The sequence below is a fragment of the Magnolia sinica genome, chromosome 9 (genome assembly GCF_029962835.1).
Source record: "Magnolia sinica isolate HGM2019 chromosome 9, MsV1, whole genome shotgun sequence".
NCBI classification, from domain to species: domain Eukaryota; kingdom Viridiplantae; phylum Streptophyta; class Magnoliopsida; order Magnoliales; family Magnoliaceae; genus Magnolia; species Magnolia sinica.
This window is the reverse complement of record NC_080581.1, coordinates 1,461,626-1,479,540: the sequence shown is the minus strand read 5'-3', so window position 1 is coordinate 1,479,540 and position 17,915 is coordinate 1,461,626. Positions and strand designations below refer to the sequence as shown.

The 17,915-nt window shown below is 41.5% G+C and overlaps 1 protein-coding gene and 1 non-coding gene across 3 annotated transcripts; both read left to right on the top strand.

Moving 5' to 3' along the window:
* The first annotated feature begins 1,229 nt into the window (after positions 1–1,229).
* LOC131256603 (methyl-CpG-binding domain-containing protein 2) lies at positions 1,230–15,036 on the top strand. Of its 2 annotated transcripts, XM_058257524.1 has the most exons (6): positions 1,234–1,377; positions 1,905–2,008; positions 3,721–4,366; positions 7,816–7,869; positions 12,615–12,790; positions 14,601–15,036. In XM_058257524.1, the coding sequence occupies exons 3-6, from the start codon at positions 3,741–3,743 to the stop codon at positions 14,843–14,845; spliced, it is 1,101 nt and encodes a 366-aa protein (XP_058113507.1). In that variant the 5' UTR covers positions 1,234–1,377; positions 1,905–2,008; positions 3,721–3,740; the 3' UTR covers positions 14,846–15,036. The 2 variants fall into 2 exon arrangements, with proteins under 2 accessions (XP_058113506.1, XP_058113507.1); XM_058257523.1 differs by lacking the exon at positions 1,905–2,008 and having other exon boundaries at positions 1,230–1,377.
* Positions 5,046–5,147, top strand: LOC131257267 (small nucleolar RNA snoR69Y). The gene has a single exon (XR_009177275.1). It is a non-coding gene; the product is annotated as a small nucleolar RNA snoR69Y (small nucleolar RNA).
* Positions 15,037–17,915: the final 2,879 nt, after the last annotated feature.

Below are 17,915 nucleotides of genomic sequence, written 5' to 3'. Positions count from 1 at the left end.
CCGTTATTTCCTTTAGTGTGGCCCACCTAAGTATTAAAACCAACTCATTTTTTATTGAAGTCCTAAAATAAGCCTGAGAAACGGATGGTAGAGATGGATTTCTCACAAACATCACTGCAAGCTGCACCTAGCTTCCCAGCAGGAACTTCCTTTCAAAGGATTTTACCAGGAAATCCGCGTCGCAGATAAGCGTGCCCGCCTGCCAGGTAATTTTTGTTACGGTGCGGACGCGCGGTGGGTCGGTGAACCAACACCATACGGCAAGCTGGTGTCAAAGCACTGTATGCCCTGCCATGAAATATCTGTTTTATCCAAGCCGTCCATTTATCTTTCCAAGATCTTTTTAGATGGATCCAAAAATATAAAGTGGACCGTACCACAGGAAAGGGCTAGATACTTTAGATGAATTGTGTGACCTTACGAACAGGTTAGATGGAAAATGAACATTACACTGGACTTTAAGAAGTTTTTAATGGTGGACATTCATTCAACACTGTTTTCCTGTGGTGTGGTCCACCTGATATCTACATCTGACTCAATTTTGAGATCATGCACTAAAATGAGATGAAAGAATGGATGTACGGCGTGGATAAAACATATACATCATGGTGGGGCCCACAAAGCTTTGACACCAGCTACCTAGCCATTGTTGGTCACTGGCCGGTGTTCCGACAAATTTGTGACATGTGTTCTTCCCCTACAAATGAGGAGACGCGGATTAGGTACCACTCCCCTTTTTCTGAGGATCCCACCGTGATTTATGAGTTTATCAACACCGTCCGTCCATTCTTTCGTATCATTTTTTGCTACAAGCTTAAAAATGACGCAGATCCGATGCTTCTCTTGCTATCGAGAAGTTTTTAACGGTGTGTGTTTAATCCCACCGTGTGTTACACATGATCCTTAGATATGTTCCTATTTTTACCATACGTCTAAAATGACATGGAAAAATGGATAGACGGTGTTGATAAACTCATACATCAAGGTGGACCCTCAGAGCTCCAGCCTTTTTCGAGCTCAGAACCGAAGGTGGTAGTACCCCGCCCGTAAAGACACGGTTGTTGTAGTCTTCTTCTTAACATTCTCAGTTTCAGACCACGGTTAGAATTAACTTTTGAGGCGGGACCATTCTCAACAGACCAACGGTCTGGATCGCGGGAAAAAAGGGCCCACCTGGCACAAATTGAAACCCGAATATACCTTTCCTATCCTCGGGTGGAGGATATAGTTCCTTCTCGGTATAGATGTTCCTCTCTCCCTCCCTCTCTCTCTCTGGGCGCGCACCTGAGGCTGAAAATACAGCAGGCGAGAGAGAAAACGCGCTCCGAAGTCGTACGGATCTACGTATTTATGTACACGTAGTATTTCCATTATACGGTATGCAATCTCGTTTCCGATCTCTATCCAGTTTCATGTTTTACGATCGATGATCCTTTCAGTGATTTTTTTTCTTCTCGATCCGATATTGCTCGAGGAAACCGGTTTTGATAACTGGAATCGGATTTATTCTCCTTCGTCGAGTTTTTCGAGGAATTTCAGGCGTTGATGCAAAAAATCGGCGTTGGATTTGGTGGTTTTTAACCGATTTTGAGTTTCCGTTTATGTAAATGGGTGGTTTGGGTGGATTTATTTCCAGCTTTGCTGTTATCTGGGTCCGATTGAATCAGAACCGTCCGTCTGTTTTTTCTTCAGATTTTCCGATTTTAGCCATTTCTCCGCCTTTTCTGTTAGATCTGAGATATTATTAGAATCATCTCCCTTCGGTGTCCTTTTTTCGATCTGCGTTTGTTTGTTTTTGTTTTTATGTTTTAAATATTCTTCTTGATTTTTATTTTTATTTTTTTGTTTTTGGGGTGTTTTTATTTTTGAAACTTGATATTGTAGATTATTTCTTGTATATGCAGGTGTTGTTGAAGATGGATATGATATAACTGGAATGTGAAATATCTTTGCATGAACTTCTCTTCATCTGCTTGAATCGGTCGGTCGTGTATACCTGCGTTCGTAGGTACATACTGTATGCTTGTACATGCTAGAACATGGATATCCATGTTCTTGGTCTCTGGGTGGTGCTGATAGTGGCAATGATGTAATTTCATTAAAATATGGCGTGCATGTTGTTGAGCTGAATCTTGGATGATGGTATTATGTCTGCCCAAATCACTTGATGGTGTGGGAGCTTTGCTAAGCCCACGCATGTGTAAGGCAGCCTGTCTATGCAACATGTTCCATCCTGGAACATGTGTGCAAGATCTATGCTGTCTATCAGGGGGGTCCCACCATATGGATGCCCTGCCCAAAAAATCAGGCTGGTCCGTCTATCAGTTGGGCGGCAGTGTTGGTAACAAATGTGGGGGCTTAAGAAAGCTTGGTCAAGTTTTCTCTAGCCGTCCACTTGTTTGGAACGCTGCGTCCGACCTGATGAGTGGGTGGGCATGATTTTTTGGGATATGGAATGTGCAGGGTGGGACCCACCCGACGGACAGCTGAGGTCCTTTGTGTGTGGGTGGGTTTGCCCTGTAGACTAGTCTGGGGTTAGAAGCCTTCAGGGGTAAGGAGCAGAGGTGAGATGAGGATTATAAGCTCTTGTAGGATGTTAGTGATTGTAATCTGGATGTGGAATTAGTTGAAATGTAGTTTTTATGGTTTTGTGATGCAGCTTTGATATTGTGGTAACTGAGGGCTCGTATGCATTTTGAGATTCAAAAGGATTTGAATCATTCTGTTTTGGCAGGCCCCATTGACACGTAGCCGAAGGATCCACGCCACGAAATCCCTTGTCTTTTTGTGAGATGAGGCGGATTTGTCGCTGTGGATTTTGTTTTGGCGCCTAGCGAAATATGAATTACGTCATGATGTCTGGGCATCTTGTACAATGACGGGGTTTGATGATGTGGAGCCTGGAGCTCCGCATATTTAGGCACTGTCATCCATGGAAACGGATTGGAATAATTTTTAATGGGCATAATGCAAATTGGATGTAGCTTTTAAATATGACTGCTGTGTTTTTGGTTTGCATGCAGTAGAATTTATGCGGATGTCATTTCAATGTTGCTTGCATGTTGCCTAGTGACCTCTTCATCTTTCTTTCTTTAACCAAAATTTATTGTAAATGAAAGCTGGAAAGGGTAATAACTTTGCCCACAAATAAGCTATTGCTTTCCAATTTCCATGGGATAGCACGAGTTTATTGTTTATACACTGATTTAGTTAAATAGCAAGGACAAGGCTATGATGGTGACAACATAAATTTCATTAAAATATGTCCGTGCATATGAATGGCAAGTAATTTATGTGGAATTTTAACTGAAATGGCAATGATCTACTATAGTTTCATTTTAAAATTTAAATTGACCTTGCATTGAATTAGGGCTTGTAATTAATATTACTTGATTATTTGTTCAGAATTACTTGCTGTGAATAGACGTAGTTGTAATTTTGAACTACCTTTCACTTCCTCTTCTCATGCAATGGAATGGGTGTAAGCAGTATCATTCTCCTGGCAGTCGTTCAAGATTTTCCATAATTTACTGTCACGAGCAATTAATGTAGATTGGTGTATTTTATCAGTTTAGATTTGGTTTTCTTAGGGGGGTAATAATACATTTAGTTCAGCAGAGCTAATTTGTTCCACAGCAGCATGCATTGCTATCTATACAGAACTTGCTGGATCATTAATGCATGCTCTTATTCATGGATTCTTATGCTTTTCAATTACAGGTTACAGGAGACTATTTCAGATGCAGTCCCAGCTTCAACATACGCTACCCGAGGTGAAGAAGGAACATGATGTTTCTAATGATTCTAGATCCCAGAGACATTCAAATAAAACTTACCAAGATTTAGCCAACAGTACTTGGGATAAAGCTCAGGGTTCTTCTGAGAATGAGGACAGTGCTTCTTTAGAAGAACAGGACCAAGATGCTCAGTCTTCTGAAGACGCTCCAAATCAGTTGGTGGTTTATAACCCTGGAGCTAATGATAGCTGTGATTCCGGTCAAATTCAACCGGTCCTTGACCCGCATGACTACCAACCTCCCATCCCAAAATTCGTTGAGTCAAATGCTCCCAGGGTTTTGCCCTCTGTTGGGGCATTCACTGTTCAGTGTGCTGCATGTTTTAAATGGAGGCTAATTCCAACAAAAGAGAAGTATGAAGAGATACGTGAATATATCTTGGAGGTACCTTTTGTATGTGAAACAGCTCGGGAGTGGCGGCCTGATATATCTTGCGATGATCCAGCTGACATATCTCAAGATGGCAGTAGGCTCTGGGCGATTGATAAACCTAGCATCTCTCAGCCTCCTCCTGGTTGGCAGAGGCTTCTTAGGATCAGAGGTGAAGGAAGCACAAGATTCGCAGACGTGTATGCTACTACACATCTGTTTTCTTTTTTTGTCCTTTTAGAACTTGTGTCTACATATATGAAATTGCCCATGGTTCCACTAATTTTCTTTTCTTGGGATAAGGCTTTGATGATGATGATGATGATGATGATCCCTTTGTCTCATGCCTATGGTTTTTATGTTAAACATTTTGTAGTTCATGCGTTCCAAATTCAATTCACTCATTAATGGAAATTTACCTCTTTAATCTGTGTCGTGCCCTAGCATAGGTATACAATCCACTCCCATGATACATGCTTGCTGTTTATTTATTTCCCTCATACTGTGGTCCTGTTTAATCTGGGCCTTGCCCTAGCATAGTCATGTAATCACTCCCACAATACATTCTTGCCGTTTTCTTTTCCTTTGTACTATGGTCCTCTTGCTCTAGTCATGTAATCACTCCCATGATACATTCTTGCCGTTTTCTTTTCCTTTGTACTATGGTCCTCTTTGATCTGGGTCTTGCCCTAGCATAGGCATGTAAACCACTCCCACAGTCCCATGATACATTCTTGCTGTTTATTTTCCTTTCATACTACTACTGTTTTCTTCATCTCTTCTTCTGTGAGAAGAAGCATTTATTTTCTTTTTCTCACTTGCTTTCCCCCACTTCAATTTTGAATTATTTGTTTTAACTTTTGTTTCACATGATGATGATAATGATGCAATGATGATGAATGTTAATCCCAGCTCATTATGAGACCTCCCATTGGAAGGTCAGGGACAAAACCATACAACACAATTTATCTGAGCAAATTCTCATTTTCTTCATTAGTAGTAGTATTTTTAATTGCTTTCTTTGTGCCTTTTTTTTTTTTTTTTTTTCAAGTTTGATTTTGGTAGAGAATCTAACATAAAGCCTTAAAAAAATCTTTAAAAGTAATAGAGATTGCAATTTTTATTCTCTTCAAATTTACTAGAGGATTTTCATGAAAAAGAAGCAATGAAAGCTTCAGGTTCCTCGAAGTAATGACACAGAAAATAATAACAAAAAAGTCCACGTAATTCCCCCAAACAAGTATTAGGCCACCCTATTTCCTAAAGATACTGTGGAACATAGTTCTTCCATTGAATTAAATTTCTGCGACTGATTTTCAAATTAAATTGGCTCTAGAACCTTCTTATTTTGGCCCTTATATTGCCCCTTATTGTTAGTAGCTGAAGTTCAATTAAACAAATCCCAAAAGGCACGCGTGCTAATAACTTACTATTTCCTAACTAAAATTTCTAACTTGGTTGTTTCTAATGCAATCAGCAACAACATGATAAAACCAGAAACACTAAAAATAAAAATAAAAAGCAGTAAGTTAAAATGGTAACATGGGATTTTTCAAGACCCCATTTACGCCTACCTACTAAAAAATAAATAAATCTAAATTCCCCCCAAACCTTTCAATTTGGGCAAACCTAGCCCTTATGGCAACTGAAATATCCCTAAATTTTGCCCCAACCTTTTACTTTCTTGGTAATTCTGTCATTACTTGGTCCTTAATAGATCCTGGGTAAAGACAAACTGACAAGGCTTTCCGACGGTACCTATTTTAGTCATTTCCTGCTGGTAAAGGCACCATGAACAATGAAAATCAGGGTTCCACTTCCAACGTGCATTGCTCATAGATAAATAATGGCTCTATCTGTTTAATGGCATTTAGAGAATGTCAGCAGTACAATAAACCATTGATGGGTACAGAATTTGGAAGTGGGATTGGTGTCATTCTAGGGCTGTCAACGTGTTGGGCCGGGTCTGGTCCCCATAGTACCTGCACCTGAGATAACCAGGCTTGTACCTTGCCGGGTTTGGTTCCTTTGGGGTTTGGTCTCGTTCTTGAAGACCAGACCCAGATCTGTTTGGGTTTGGGCATCTGTTGGGTACCCACGAGGTCTTTAAATCTAGATTTCTAGTTGGGCCTGAGGTTCAAATAAGGGCATTTGCATGGTCGGGCCGGCCCGATGGATGGATTAGATTGAACACACATGTCACTGTTCATAATGTGTAAATGGGTTCTCTTGCGTGGGTATGGATTAAGGAAACTAATTGGGCTGCTAGAATAATTGGTGTATATTCGATTTACATCCTATTGCCATTAAAACCATTGGATCCCACCATTGTTGTCATGTGCGATCACATATGCCATTTTTTTTCCAGATGGATCGCGTATGCCGTGATGGCACATATGCGATCCAGGCTAGTATGCGATGGCATACTTTTTTGTGCGATAAGTATGCGATGGCATGCTCCATATGCGATTACATATAGGTCTCAACGGAAAAAAAAGGACCGTTGAATCCATGTAATTTGTGTTTGTAAATTAAGTTGTAACTGGTAACTTATACGTTCAACTTATCAAGCTATCATTTATCAATAAAAAATTTATGTTCGAAGTTTTTAATAATTAATTCTCTCTTTATTGTAACTTGTTGATTGTTTTGTTAAATTTTGTATAAATACAATATAACTAATTAAATATATAACTTAATGTATAGGTGGTTTAATAATCTCAAACACTCAAGTTACAATGAAATAGGTAAAAGAACCCAATCCAATCACTTGTAGTGATGAGGCATAATTTTTCCTAATTTTTAAGAATTTTTTTTTTTTTTTTCAATTTTGTAGATATTTTCCCAATTTTCCCATTATTATTATATATATATTTTTTAAAAGCCAGCGCAATATGCTATTGCACATGCGAGTATGCGATGGCATATGTGATTTAACAACATTGGACCCGGCCCAACCTGATTTTAACTGGGTTTAAATTGGACCTGACCTGAACCCTGACTAGACACAAATTTAACTGGGTCCTAAAAGGCCAGATCTGAATCCAAACCCGATTTCATTACGGGTCCAAAAAATTAGACCCCTCCCGTTAAAATTGGGTCAGGTCCATCAGGTACCCATGGTCAGGGCAATGTCATGCCACTGTAGAACACTTAGTATTAGTTTTTATCTCCTCCACCGCTGTTCCTGATCTTAAAATTTATTGAGCTTTCATATTCTTTCGTTAATTTGCCAATACTGTTCTTGACACTTAGTTTAGCTGATTTGACTAGCTCTATGTGATAATTTTTTCACTCTTGTGCACATGCATATGGTAAGCTACAACTGAACGTGGTCTTATAAATTGTTGGGTTTGCCAAAATGTTGTGTTTAACAGTCAGTTCCTATGACATCCATCCATCTTTTGTTCAGGGAGCATCCTGATATATCTCAGTCAGCAGATAGTTTTCTAAAACTCTGAACAGATATAAAACAACAAGGTAGATATGACTAGAATGACTTATCAATGTTAGGAAAAAAAAGCCTAATATGAATTTAAACTGTCGACTAGAATGGAAGAAGCAAACATTAGCTTTGTTAAATAAGCTGATTAAAGGTTTCTTTGTTCAATAAGGAGCCTTTTCTAATTTACTTTTTTGATGTTTCCAGCTATTATGCCACGCCATCTGGCAAGAGATTGCGGTCCATGGTCGAGATCCAGAAGTACGTATGATATCCCATGCAGAAAAGTTCCTTTTCTCTCACTGATTGTTGCTTCACTGGTAAATTTGTCATTTATAGGATTGTTTGGTTTGTGTTTCCGAGAAGTATGCTGGTTTCCCCATTTGTCTTCAAATGTTGGAGCATTGCCTGATGCACCCCATGAGTGGCCATGATGTAGATATCTAATCAGTGAATTGGGTCCATAAAACTGTCTGATCAGTTATGGGCCAACCAATAGGATGGTCTGATTGATCTGTGGATCCACATGATCCAGCCTCTTGTACCGTTGCATATATTTACCAGTTCTTCTATAGAAAAACAATTATTTAGCGACAGTATAATTTCCCTTATTTTCTGTCATTTATTTTCTGGACCACTCATTAAACATTCTGTCCTGAAATTGGTCTTGTTGTTTTAAAGGCCCTTGAGTTGGCTTTTCAACACACGCCCAATTTTGTCCGATTCTGACATCATGAATTGAGTTGTGACCAACTCATGGATGGGTCGTGTGGGTTGTGATGATATTCGGGTTTTTTAAGTCATTATTAATATTTTGTTAAAATAGATGGTTGGGATTAGGAAAAAAAATGGACGGTTAGGATTATCTTAGGGTTAGAAGTATATATAGACAATAATGGACAAAAAAGAACTCTTAATCCCATGTTATAAATTTGGAAGTGTGATGCTCCCGTTGGTGTGATTCAACCGGAAGTTCCAGGTTTGATTTGACTTCAAGTCCGAAACTTCAAACTAGGTATTGATTATATTTCGTTGATTTATTTGCCCTGCATTGTATTTTCGATATCGGAGGGATAACCTTGATGTTCACAAACTCAGTGGAAGCACAATGTGATCTTTTGCAGGTTTAGATATTGATGCAAGTTCATCTCGACACTGGGGTGGGGTGACCCACGAGGTGGGATTTACGAGATGCAAAATGACCACGGGGTGGGTCATGTTGTGGGACCTGTGAGGTGCGGGGTAGCCCACGGGGAGATCTTGGTCGGTTTTCGTGGGAGGGCCTAGATAAAGGGATATTCCGGTGCTTCCCCAACAGCTTTGGAGCTTTTGGTGTGTTGGTCAGTACTCTCTGCATCAAGTGGCATTAGAGCGGAAGACCAGTGTTCGAGTCTCCATACCGGTGTGAGTGGATGATGCATGTGCATCTCCACACTAGGGTGGGGTGGCCCACGAGGTGGGGTCTGTGAGATGCAAAATGGCCACGGGGTGTGTCCCACTGTGGGACTTGTGAGATGTGGTAGTCGACGGGGAGATCTTGGTTGGTTTGCCTAGGATGGGCCTAGATAAAGGGATATTCCGGTGCTTCACCAACAGCTCTGAAGCTTTTGGTACGTTGGTCGGTACTCCTAGCATCAGATATCTGGTGTATTGGAAGGCTACTGAGATGGTAATCAATATAAGTAGTGACTAGTGAGAACTTAACATATGAGAAGTGCTAGCGAAATTATCAGAGTTCGATATTTTCAAAGTAAGAACAACATCCAACTTCATGGTGCTTTTGATGTATTATTTAGGAAAAGTTATTTAAAGTTGTGGCATCCGATATCCATGTAATGGGCCACTGCCATATTTTTCTTTGAGGACTGTGGATACATGATCGAAATGTCATTCATTATGCAGAAAAAAAATACTTACTCATTCAAGAAGGATAAACGAAGTTCATTAGTAGCCGTTCATTTTTGTTTTTTGTCGTTTTTTTCTTGGAAATGTGAAACCATTTGGTATTATGAGCATATTTTTAAATATCCTTTTCAAAGCGTGGCTTGTCTGGGGATTGAAACTGGTGCAATTCGTTGCAATTTGTTCTGTTTTGGTTCATTTCTGTCTAGTGAATAGTTCCGATGCTCGTTGAAGTACCAAGGCATGTCAGATTCAGATGATTTAGAATCATGATCACAGATCCCAAGAAGCTTCTGGAAAAAGAAATTTAAGAGCAAGTAACAAATGAACCATAGGAAGTGTTAGTGGATGGTTCTATAGATACAGATTAGCTATTGGATTCACTGCAGAAGTGGCCAATGGATCAACTGTCAGATTGAAAGGTATGAACATGTTGATCATTCTCATTGATGTGAGCTTACAGTTAAAGATTTAAGTAGGATAAGGAGACAAGGAGAATAATTGCAACCATGAACAGGTGGGGAAAGCGACAGAGCACCATGTTATGGAGTCCCATTATGATCTTGGTGATCCAATGGGTGGGCCTCCACCGTTCATTATTGTTGAATATGTTGGTGGTATGAGCCAAAGGTGGGCTGTTTAGATAGACATCTATGGATGTTTTGAGGATGACTTATGGATGTTCTGAGGATGACTTTCTTTTTTGTCAGCCGGGAATGTTGCAGACCAAGAGTGTGTCGATTTCGCTGGGTTAGCTCATTGGTGTTCTCTTTCCCCAACAATTATTGTTCTCTCTATCCCCAGTGGAGTCGCCATTCTGCGGACACCGGATCCCGAACATAATCGACTCATGGCTTGCACGGGTGTCTCTTTCAAGGGATTTTGCGCTTGTACGTTTAAAGGGGTTATATATATGATTGGTGTCACCATGAGCCAATTACTTCGATCCTACAGTTGGGTAGACCCTGTAGTAATGCTCAAGAGGGAGACACCGAAGATTCTCAACCCTAAGATGACTCCTTGATTTGTGGCCGAAGATTTGAGGTAAGGGACCATGAGAGAATGTGTTAAGCCACCCATTTTGCCCGTGCAAATGCACTAACTATACTTCACACGATTTGACTAAGTTCTGAGGGTTGGGATTAGTTCTTGTGCACTAATGATTTGATAACATGTGTAATGATGTGTTAAATGTAATGCTGATGGCAAGTTGTGGTTTTGGCTGGATAGACCTACCTTGACCACACCCCACTTGTCATGCGTAGAACCAATCGGTCCAAGTTTTTGATGGGTAGGATCCGACTATGTTGGCAAGCCACAGAGCATACGTTTGAACTGACCGGGTGCATGGTGCTATGTGAAATTGTGATGTTGTGTTACATGCAATGCTTATGACAAGGCGTAAGTTAATCGGTCGGGTTTCTGATGGGCAAGATTTGATTATATAGGCAAGCCACAGAGCATACGCCCGAGCCTATTAGGTACGAGAGGCGATGTAATGAAATGTGAAGATGATGAATTTGATGAGGAGAGGGGTTGAGACGGGAATGAGTGTTGCGCTATGCTAATGCTGGGTCCGACAAAACTGATTAAAGATTGAATGGTTGGATGGATGGCTGTGTCGCAACGATAGAATCAAGTGGCTTGGGTTGGACTTGGTTGGCTCGAGAGGCTAGGATTAGGACCGGGCTAGATAGGACCAGGACTAGACTCCTTCCACTCTCACTCTCCTTGGTGGAGAGATGGGATGGCTAAGGGACTCTACTGGAGTCTTTGGATGAGAAGGGATGATTGGGCGTTTCTGGGATCTATTTGAGATTGCCATATGTCAAGATCTCTGCGGATGGATGGGATGGTAAAACAGTAGATATGGGTCAAGGATGGGGTACCTGAGTTAAAGCACCTTGCCACACACTTGCAACTCGTCCTTGGAGCAATTCCACATGCGTGGAGCTTGCCTTGCTAAGCCAGGAGGGTTGCCACGTCATCAGCGGCTTCCTGGGAGCCGTCAGTGCCACATAGGCTCTTCTGTTTTGACACGTGAGCTCCACTACTTGGGTGGAGGCTGTCTCAAAGGGTGTCAGGCTGTTGCGTGCCCTGGATTCCGAATGGGCTTGGTTCAGGCCTGGTTTCTGGCTTAACTAGGTTAGTTGACTGAGTTAGTGGACTGGGTAGGCTGATCAGGTGAGTTGACTCAATGGGTTGACTCATTGACTGGATTGTCTAGGTTTTTCCTAAGGATAGGTTTTAGAGTTTAGGGTTTCGGTTAGGGTTTGGATTATGGGCTTAGGGTTTAGGCCGCGGGTTTTAGGGTTGGGGGTCAATCATCCATCGAAACAGTCCAATTTTAATCAGCTTATCAGCTTGGGGGTGGGTTGTCTACAGAGTGTCAACTACCAATATATCCAATTAGTGGATTTTTTCATGAAATTGCCCCCCCCCCCCCCCCCCCCCCCCCCCCCCTTTCGCTGTTCTCTTTTTTTTTTTTTGTTGCTGTTCCTTTTGGCTCTATCTCAGCACTTTTTCAATGAAAGTTTTTGTTTTCTTTCAAAAAGAAAGAAAGTTAGCAGGCCCCAAGACTCTTGGTTTATTACATATATTTAGTATGTATGTATATTTATTTATTTATTTATAGAAAAGCAGATCATTCTGCGAGTCCGTATGTGCTTATTTTGATAACTTATTTTCCTTGCCACCTTTGGGGTACTATATGATGTCCCAATGGCACAAAAATTGTTCTCGTCTGAAAACTTACTGAGTTTGATCTCAACCAAGCCCACTATCATGCAATTATGCATTCTGTCATGGATTGCATGAGATATGATCTATTTACAGAAGGTGCTGTATGGTTGTGATGGGATTTAGGGATATTTTACTCGTCATTAGTGTCTTATTAAAATAGATGATTGGGATTAGAAAATACAGTGTGGTTAGGATTGTATTAGGGTTTCATTTGCTTGTGGAAAAATACATATACTCAGAAATGCATGGTGAATGGTGAATTAAAAAGTTGTTCTTCTCATTAATCCTTTGATGCTCCTATTGGTGGTATTGTTGCTTTGATTCCTATCCTACATCTCGTCAATATTTTCTTTTAAATGCAGGTACCTGCTTGAACATCCGGAGTATGTCAGGGCAGGGGTAAATATTTCTCAATTTTCATTTCAAATCCCAAAACCACTGCAAGAAAACTATGTAAGGAAGCGCCCTCATACAAAAGCGATGCAACAGTATGATGGCCCTGCTCTTGAGATGCCGAGGCCTTTTGAACCTTCTGAAGGTATGTTAAACAAAAAAACAAGAAAGTTTCTTATTTCTAAGCAAACTGAAGAACATCTCCTTGATTCCAGAGGTGCTGGGAAAAAGCCATTAAGTAAAATTTCCTGGACATGCTTTCCTCAGCTGTTGTTTGAATTTTTTTCGTGGTAAAGGTTGTAGGAGCCATACCTGCCATTTTTTCTTGGAAAAATCAGGAAATGAATATATATTCCTTTTTCAAAAGGAAAAGAGGGTAGAATCAATGGGAAGTGTGGACCTTGTTTGGACTATCCACCTAGGCACCACTCCTGGTTTCTCTTATCCATTTATACTTGGGGTGCGCGGTCTAGTGGTACTAGTATCAGTGTATCACCTTAAGCTAAGGTGGTACCGGATGGACGTAGGGCTCACATGATGCATGCACTAAATCCAACACGTCCATAATATGTATTGGCGTATTTTACCCCTAGGGACCTAAAATCAGGCTGATCCATGAAACAGGTGGGCCACACTTCAGTGAACAAGTTGGGATGGAATGCCTACCCTTGATTTTCGAGGAGGGCCCACCTTGTTGTATGTGTGAAATCCAGGCCATTCAGACCATAAGGTCCAGATGAATGGTCAGGCAAAAAATCATGCTGTTTCATAATTCAGGTGGGCCCCTGTTTAAATCATCTGTGACTGCCCACTCACATTGTTCGCTGTAATTGTGGCACACTTTGAGTGTTGGATCATGTTATTTTTGGCTCCTGGGGTTAATATGAGGTGGCCCAATTTATGAATGGGTTTGATATCCTCAATACATCACATAGGCCCCACATCTGGCCGGTACCACCGTAAGCTTGCTATGGTACTACTGGTACCACTCGAGCTTGCCCCTCATACTTGATGACGGTTCCAAACTGAAGCTCCCCACTCCTGCACTCGAATTTTCTGGGCAGACTATCTAATTGGCACACCAAACCAGCCCTGAAAGAGAAGGGTTTAAAAACTACTAACATGTATTCATCTAACAATGGAGCTATTATATATTTATGTGAGCTGATCATGATATGGAGTCACGGGCAGATATTCTTGAAATGGTTTGGATAATTTTACTCCTGTTATGCTATGTATCTGCAACTGCTTTTTGGTTGTCTTTTCAGAAAGAGAATTAAGTCGTCAAAGCTTAAATTTAGCATGCTGTTGTATCTAGGTTCATGAAATGTCCACTGAGTTAGAAAAAAAACACCCAGGGCTTAGTTTTTGCAAAATTTTCTGTTGAAGCTCAACCTGAACTGAGCAGGTCCATTTTTTTTGGTCAATGTGCTGGCTTTGGCCTGAAATTGAACACCCAGTTACTAAATGGGTCAGGCCTGGCCTGACTTGTAGCCTAATTATAAAATGGGCTGGGCTCAAGCTGGTCCTATCTGAACTATGCAGCACGTTGGTGTGTTTGGGAGCAGCAGGCTCAAACCATACTTGGGGCAGATATGGGAGTGAGGGCTTTGAGAGGCAGTATGAGGGGTGGGATCTTATTAGGTGAGACATCAGTTTCCTGCTCTTCTCGAATAATCATTCTGGTCGGACTTCTAAGTTTTGGGTGGAAACTGAAGCTGCCCTCCCATGCGTGCATTTCCAAGACACCTAAACATGCCTTGATAAAGCAATGCCAGCTCTAGGGACAGCTTCCATGAGAGATTTGTTGGCCAGTTGTTGATGTTGGTCGAGATTCTGAAGACGAGAAGAAAAAAATAAAAACAGAGAACTTTGGATGTCTTCGGCCTCTGAAAATTTTTGCGTTTCACTTCTTTTTTCTCTAATGCACAAGACTGACCATGATCTCCTTGCAGCGAATCCTCTGTCATGGGCTGGTCCAGTACAGTGCTCGGACATGCAGATTGCAGACAGGCCAAGGGAGTTACCGGCTCCGTGTTTGGATGCGCCGGATGATATCCGTGCTCTCCCTCCACCTCCGAAGAAGCAAGCAACCAGGCAGTCACCCAAAAAGATGTACAGTAATCCAGTGTATAATCAGCCCAGGATCAAGGTAGAAGAGCCACAACAAGCCAGGAATGCCACCGCCTTCGAGCTATGAGGTTTGTTATCTGTCATATCCTTGTTCTTGTTTTTTGCCTTCTATAGTAAGGATGGTATGCTTTTGAAGAAAATATTGAAAAGAGAAGGAAGATACATGGGGATGAAGATTGCATGGGAAGTGAGTTTTTGTAAGCTTGGTTGTGTATTGTAAGCACTGTCAAGGAATAGAAATTACCTTAAATGTGTCCATCAACAGGTCTACTGCATCAGAAATGAACATGTTTGGCTATGATTGGACGATGAACTTCCGAAATCCAGATTTTCTTACAACCATGATCTTGTATATTTTAGTTTTCTGTGCAATGCGGCACAGGTTCATGTGGGACTCTTACTAGTGTGCAACTTTGGCAGGCTGGGTTGGGCTAAGGGTCAACCCAAAGACCAACCTTAACCTCAAGATGAGTCTAACATGAGGCCCGATCGAACTTGAGATTGGACCCGAGCTACCTCACCTGAGGGTTCGAGTCAGGTTTGGGCTATTTTACTACCAAAAATAGAAAGAACGTGTGTATTTATCATATTAGTGGGTGTACACCGGCTCCTGACCTGGGTTTGTGTTGGGTGGAGGATATCCTGCCTGAACCCAACCTGACCAAACCATGGTTTTGAGGCTCGGACGAGTCCTCATCCCATGCGGCTTGTCCAAGTTGACTCGGACTAGGTTGGACCAGATCCAGTTTGACATGATGAGTCACCTGGATGAGAGTCTCTTCTAGGCCGATCAATGCCCAACTCGGACAAGTTGTGACTTGACTCGAGACTGGGTGAGTCTTTCCAAGTCGATGAGTCTTTTTAGCTTGAGACTGGGTGAGTCTTTCTGAGTCGCTGAGTCTTTTAGCCATGGAGCCAACCAAAAGTTTAGGTTGGGCCCGTTGGGTTTGGGTTGAGCTTGACCCAAGTTGCACCCCTCAGCTGAGTCTTTTAGCCATGGAGCCAACTTAAAGTTCAGGTTAGGCCCGTTAGGTTTGAGTTGAGCTTGACCAAGTTACACCCCCTTCCCACAGGGTCAATTGTTTGAACTCTTGGCTTATGTGGGTCCCCACAAAACCCTGGTGGTTGGGATGTCTTTGATTTTTCAAGTGTGTTGTCAAAACATAAAAAGAGTTTGTTAAGGGTTGGTAAACTACCTTAAAAAACGATAACTTGAATTTTCTGCTTACGATATGGGATTAAAAAATCGTAGAGAAAAGTGAACTCTCAGGCGGATTCCTGGTGCACTTGTTAGCGCAGGATCCAGGCCGCTCGCTAGTTGGGGGGCCACCTGGAGCATGCCCTGGTCCAAGAACGAAATGGCCCACTCATTGATTGAGAATATAGAATGTTCATCATCGCTATTTGGACCGTCTGTACGTCTCATACATGGCGAGTGGACCGTTCCCAAGTTACATAATTCGATTGATATGCCCCAAACTGGAAAAAAAATGGTAGATGGTATCCATGGCTGGGTTATTCATCAATCGTAAACTGTCCAACTGGAAAATCTCATCACTTTCCAGTACTTGATGATTACCATTAACTGTTTTTCTTTCCGACTAGATGACCACTTTTGATGGCTAGGATCGTCTGATTTGTGCATATTTTAGATCAGTTTCCATCCATGATAACCTTGGTCCAAGCAATATGCCTTTGCACCAAATCAAATCCTGCCACCTCAGATCAGGGGAGTGTAACAAACAAATAAAAGGTCCATCTCAAATTCGACGTACATGTGGGGCTCACTGATGAATGGCCTGGATCTCTGACACGTGCCCCATTCTAATTACGCATCCCTGTTCCTACCTCCTTTTCCCTCCCCAACCTGAAGGCGGATTGCCTGTGACCCCGCCACTGAGATATTCCTGTGCCCGGAGCTGTGTGGGGCCTAAATAGACGTCCGTGACAAATCCACTCCATCCAGTAGGACAAGAATCTAAAAATCAGGCAGATCCAAAACTCATGTGGGCCACACCAACGAAACAGTGGGAAGAGAAACTTCCACCGTTGAAACCTTATTGGAGCTGACCATGATGTTTCTATGCCATCCAAACCGTTCATAGGGTTATTGCCACACGTTGTGGTCATCTAACAATTACTCTCACATGGCAAACATATGGTTAGGTCGACTGAAAATGGGCCCACATGAGTTAAGATCATCTAATGATGGGACCCACATATAAATACAAAAGGTTATGATCTATTAGTGATGGGCCCTATATGGTTAAAATCATCTAACGATGGTTACTAACCAAGGGACCACAAGGTTAAGATCATAAATGGTGGGGCCCACGTGAAAATACACATGGTTGTGATCGACTGGTGATTGGTTCCACATGGATCACTTGAGGATGGCCTTCATGTGGGAAGTGAAAGTGATTAGGATTGATTTTCTATGGGCCTGATGTTGTTAAAATCATATAGTGATGAGCCCATGTGGAAATATAAGCGGTTGGGATTGATTCACAAGGGACCCTCATGGCTAAGAACCCTTGAATGGTCCCCAAGAAAGTGGAGTCGAGATAGGGAATGAAATGTGTTTCTTAGGTTTCATAATGGAAATTAAAAGAAGACATTTTCCTGATTTTTTTAATTTTTTTTTAAATGCCAAAAATTATTATGTCTTTTTCATGAAAATTTGAAAGACCAAAAAAATAAAAGAGCCAAAATTTTTTTCCTTAGAAATTTATTTTTTCACTTTTCAATCTCAATGAATCCAAACAAGCCCTCGAGGTATGCTAATGCTAAACACGCATGCCCATCTTCTTCTAGTGATATATACAAACATGGCACACAAGCATATATGGCACATGTGTGAGGGATGCAGAACATGAGATGATCATAGGGTGGCCGTTGCGAACGGTCCACATGTATATAATATTGGTATCATGTTGTTGGGGCTCATCGAAGAAAATAGAATGACTAGAATAGCACGAGATGGATTACTGAAAACATTAACCAAAGTAGATATGCCATTACGTGAATATTGCATGACATTAAGTCTCTAACTAGGACGGTCCAAGCCTGTCCTTTATTTTCATTTACCTCATTATAAGCCAATATAGTCCGGCCAAAGCCCAACCCAAAATGTTTAT

Bases quoted from the DNA above. Each gene is read 5' to 3' on its own strand.
- LOC131256603 (XM_058257523.1), top strand. From the start codon at position 1,245: ATGTTCCTCTCTCCCTCCCTCTCTCTCTCTGGGCGCGCACCTGAGGCT. The intron at 1,378-3,720 runs GTATGCAATCTC...TTTCAATTACAG, and splicing joins CGTAGTATTTCCATTATACG to GTTACAGGAGACTATTTCAG. The intron at 4,367-7,815 runs GTATGCTACTAC...TGATGTTTCCAG, and splicing joins AGCACAAGATTCGCAGACGT to CTATTATGCCACGCCATCTG.